General features: G+C 44.1%; 1 protein-coding gene across 1 annotated transcript in view; it reads left to right on the top strand.

Annotated features, from left to right (window-relative positions):
• Positions 1-1,905: 1,905 nt before the first annotated feature.
• LOC103206096 (cytochrome b5 reductase 4) overlaps positions 1,906-5,198 on the top strand; it is a 138,547-nt gene continuing 135,254 nt past the window's right edge. The window contains exon 1 of the mRNA XM_007951535.1: positions 1,906-1,980. Coding sequence (XP_007949726.1) covers positions 1,906-1,980 — 75 coding nt within the window. The remainder of the gene's footprint in view (positions 1,981-5,198) is intronic.

The raw sequence follows: 5,198 nt of genomic DNA, 5'->3' as shown, positions 1-5,198 counted from the left end.
TAGAGGTGAATGTCAGAGATGGTTACCTAGGTAAGAAGTGCCTCTTATACTTGAATAGCTACATATACCCATACATTTTTCATTCTATTTGAAAAGATACTACAAATACAACTTTGATTTACAGGCACTCAACAATTGAAATAAAAATAGCAAGTTAAAACCATGCCAGTTTGTCCAGAATTGGAAAAGTTAGTAATGGAAGAATCCAAAACCCACTGCCATGGAGTTGATTCCAAGTCATAGCAACCCTACAGGACGGAGTAGAACTGCCCCATAGGGTTTCCAAGACTGTAAATCTTCATGGAAACAGGCTGCCTCATCTTTCTCCTGCAAAGCAGCTGGTAGGTTCAAACTGCTGACCTTTCAGGTAGCAGCCAAATCTTTAACCACTGAGCCACCAGAGCTCCTTAATGGGAGGATGGGAGGGTTACTTAGAGCTATATTTCTTCTGAAAACTTCCTTCTCTCACTAGTTCTACTCTCAGCATTTGTATGTTCCCCAAGGGACACACAAAATATTCACCAAGTCACCAATCTGGGCTTAGGCATTAGTGAGTGGTGTTTACCTGCACAGCATTTGTACTTCTCTCATTACTGTGTTGGAATAGTATGAAGAACCACTGTCTATTATAATGTAGTTTACATATAACATCTCATTTAATCCTTACTAAAACCTAATCCCTAGGAGCTCTGGTAGCATAGTGTCTAAGGCACTTGACTGCTGGCAATTCTACTTCCGTAGTGATACTGCCTCGGAAACCCAAGGAGGGGTTCGTAGTGATACTGCCTCGGAAACCCAAGGAGGGGTCGCTATGAGTCGTGGCCGACTCGACGGCACATAACAACAACAACAAAACCTAATCCCATTATTCAGACAGGGGAAATGAGGCTTTGAGATACTAAAGTAACGTGCGTATGGCTGCCCAGTTACTGTATGCATGATCTGTGTCCAAACCAAATCGTTTCGACTCAGATTTTCTTCTGAACCCCACAGTTGGGTGTGAGCTGCATCAGTACACAATTCCTTGTATCTTCCAGGGAAGATAGGAAGTGAGATGAGAAGAACTTGTGAGTGGGTGAATAGAACAGAGAGCAACTTTACAAAAGTCTCCTACTCCTTTGTCAATCACTAAACCATAAAAAAGAAACTCGAATCCGACTCATAGAGACCCCTCCTTGCGTTTCCCTGGCGGTATAACTATGCAAGTAGATAGATTGCTCAACCTTCCTTCCGAGGAGTGGTTGTTAGGTTTGAACCGCCAGCCCTCTGGTTAGCAGTCAAATGCCTTAGGCGCTATGCCACAGAGCTCCCTGTCAATCATTAAGGAGGGTTCTTAAAGGTGAGGTGTTCTCCTTACCTCACAAGAGTGGCTGTTTGCATTTCATACCTTACCTCTTAAAGGTATGAGGTTCTGTCCCTGTACAGCTTCGTGCTTCAGAGGAGAGAACTTCAGAGAAATCCAAATACTTTAATAGTGTTATTCCATGTTTCAAGTCATGTGTTAGTACTGCTTTGCGATGGACAGAAACATTAACAGGTCTCAAGAGGAATTTATACTTAGACTTGGTCAGCACCACCGCCAAGGAACAGCTTCTTAACGAAATATTTCCGCGAAATACTTTTCAGCTCTGTTCAGCGTAGATCAGGATGCAAGACCAACTGAGCATGCGTCTTTCTACCCAGCCGGAGCTACTTCCCTTCGTTAATGCCGCCCTTCTCGTTGGTTCCGCCCCACAGCCTCGACGTGTTGCGTCATGGCGCTCCTCACCCCAGGCGACCCCGGAAGTGGGTCGGGGGCTTGGCCTCTCCCGGCCGCGGAGCCGGAGGCTCTACCCTTAGAGGGGTCCAGCCGAGCTAAACTGTTCCGCGGCAGACCCAGGGCAGGGCCTGGACTAGGGGTTCAAGATGCTGAACGTCCCTTCCCAGTCTTTCCCGGCTCCCAGCTCGCAGCAGCGCGTTGCCTCCGGGGGGCGTAGTAAGGTAAGCTGGTGACAACTGCCAGTCTTAGCCCACGCTCGCCGCCTTCTGGCGTTTCGCGCTAATGCTCAACCTATTTTCTCATCTTGCGCTCCTCTTCCTTCTCGGTCCTCCTCTCCAGCTTTCACTCCCTTCTGCCCTTGCTGACGACCTCTTTCTGATCCTCCTCCATCTGCAGTCCTCGAAGACTCTCCCGTTCTCTTAGCTGCTAGCCCCTTCTTACCCATCCCTTTATCCTGCTCTGTTACTTCTCCGCCAAGTCTTTCGCTGCTAATTAAATTCAGACGTATGTAACTGGGCCAGGCACTGTGCTTGTCGTATTGTAGATACTTGTATTAGTTTCCTTCCCTTAACTTCTCCTCCTCTCTCCAATTTTTGTTTTTCTCTTTCTGAAGGAGTTGTGAGTGATGTGTGTCTGCTAGCAGAAGGGAAAGTCTAGGCAGTGTCAACGCTGACTGTTCCCAAGAGTGGGGGCTCCTGGAGCTAGGGAAGAATTGGAGAAGCGAGGACAGATGCCTACAAACCTCCTGTCAGGTTTATGGACAGTACTCCAAGCTTTGCTTTCTTCTTTGGGTACCTCATTGTTTCAGTACTGCCTTTTTCACTGATACCGCTCTCTGACTTTGAAACTCCTAGAGTACTCTTGAGGTTTGTTGGGTGATGTTACTGTTAGCAACAGGTACAATATAGATGCATTTTATATTTGCAAAATTTAGTAATAAAATCAGGAGCTCTGGTAGCATAGTGTCTAAGGCACTTGACTGCTAACCAGAAGGCTGGTGGTTCAAACCCACCAGCCATTCCTCGGAAGGAAGATGGGGCAATCTACTTCCGTAGTGATACTGCCTCGGAAACCCAAGGAGGGGTTGCTGTGAGTCGTTCGACTTGAGGGCACATAATAACAACAACAACAACAACAGTAATAAAATTGCCTCTTGTATTCATTGCAGTGTGAATGTTGTGTCTGCTCCTGTTATCTGTTAGTTCCTCATTCTGTAACCACATCTTCATTTTTTGTTTTTTGAAACTTCCACCTACTTATGCCACTCCTTTTTCTTGTTCATTTCTGGATTCCTGGATCTCAGCATCATTTGTGATTCTCTCTCTCTCTTTTCCTTTTTCTCCAGACCTGGAGTTCAGATCCTAGATCAGAATATGATTCAGAAATCTGTAGGTTTCATTAACTTTTCAGAGGTCTATAGTCCTAATTATAGTACTAGCTGGATTTTTGTTTTGTTTTGTTTTGTTACTTACTGGTGGCCATGTATGTTCTAAGTGTTCTGAGTGCTTTACGTGTATTAACTTGTAAAGTTAACAATGATCGTATGAAACGGATGCTTTTGTTGTTTCCTTTTCATAGATAAGGTAACTGGCTTAGATCTTAGACCCTGTAGGCATGCGGTGATGTGACTCTGATTGTGACATTTCATTTACTGCTCTAATGATCCATCCAATCATGTGTCCTCTTTTACCTAGATGTTTGATTATAGTCTTGAATAGTATAGTCTTTCCAGGGAAAGAAACTCTGAATTAGAGTAAAAGAGGAGTTCCAGCCCTTCCTCATTAAAACTAGCAACCATGCTCTCTACATCCATTTAAAGGTGAAAACTTCGGGCAAAGTTAAATGATTCATATGGCAAAAGTGAGCTTTTGGGTCTAAAAAGAGAAGAAAATAAGAATATTATGCAATCAAAGGAAACTTGGCTTTCTTGTGAAACAAGATAGTCTTAAACATGTCAGAAGCTGACTCAGGATTAGATGAAATGGGTGGAAGCTGTATATCATAATTGTTAAAAGCATACACTTTGAAGTCTGAAACACTTAGATCCCTTTTCCAACGCTGCCACTAAACCTCTTTGAGATTTCCTCAGATGTAAAAAGGAAATAAGTCTCCATCTTATAGGGTTGTTGATATGATTAAATGAGATCATGCTTCTCTTAGCATGGTCTTGATGCATGGTTAAAACAAACAAACAAAATAAACAAAATTCACTGCCATCAAGTCAGTTCTAACTCATAGTGATCCCCTTTGGGTTTCTGAGGCAGTATCTCTTAACAGAAGTAGACTGCCCAGTCTTTGATATATGGTAAGTACTCAATAAATGTTCTTGTCCTTAAGCTTTCATTCATGTCTCAGGAATTATTGGGTAAAGCCCTTAGCACATTGCCTGATGCAGATTGTACACTCAACGTGTGATTACTGTTATTATATCTACTCCTATTACTACTAGTAAATAATTATTCTTTGAGAACCTACCATATGCTGGAATTATGATCTCTGATTTCAAAGAGTTCATTCTCATAAGCTGGTCAGACTAGTAAACAGGCAGTTACAATGCCATAAATGATATATCAAGGTGTTATAACCGCTTGGGAATTCCATGAGGTTGGGAATTGGGGTCAGGAAAGGCTTTTGGAGGAAGTGCCAGTGGGGGGTGGGGATGAGAAGCAGTACTTGTGAACAAGTGCTCAAAAGCAATCAACGAGTTAGCCCCCATTTGGCTGAAGATGGAGCAACAGTTAATTATGATTATGAAGATTATGAAGAGCCTGGTAAACCACTGTAAGGAATTTACACATAAGGTAATGTGAGGTCCCTGGGTGGCATAGATGGTTTGTGCTCATCTACTAATCCAGAGGTTGCCTCAGAAGAAAGACCTGGTGATCTGCTTCCATGAAGTTTATAGCCAAGAAAACTCTATGGAGCAGTTCTACCCAGTAACACATGGGATCACTGCAAGTCAAGTTTGACTCAGTAACAATGGGTTTGGTTTATTATTATTTTTCAAGGTAATATAGGGAGCGGCAGTCAGCCGCAGGGATCCAGGTGAGGAGCGAGAACCTAGGCACACACAAAGCAGCAGGACGGGAGAGCAGGAGAGAGGATTAAAAGCCAGGAATCCGGACAGAGGAGCAGTCAGCCGTAGGGATCCTGGTGAGGAGAGGGAACTCAGGCACGCCCAAAGCAGCAGGGCAGGAGAGTGGGAGAAAGGGAATTAAAAGTCCTAGGAACCTGGACAGAGGAGCATTCAGCCACAGGGACCCAGATAAGGGTGGTATGAGAGGTTTCCAACAGGGAGACAAACTTGTCTGTTGGTTTGTCCTACTGTGGTGATGTACTGAAGTGAGTTTTGAGGCTGAGCCACTGGTGTTTCAAACCCAGCTGGATGCACATGGTACACAGGTATCAGCCCAGCTTACAGACTGAGACAGACTAGGAA

Source organism: Orycteropus afer, unplaced genomic scaffold, assembly GCF_000298275.1.
Source record: "Orycteropus afer afer isolate SDZICR_OR568_19922 unplaced genomic scaffold, OryAfe1.0 scaffold00011, whole genome shotgun sequence".
Classification (NCBI taxonomy): Eukaryota; Metazoa; Chordata; class Mammalia; order Tubulidentata; family Orycteropodidae; genus Orycteropus; species Orycteropus afer.
This window is presented reverse-complemented; position numbering and strand designations above follow the sequence as displayed.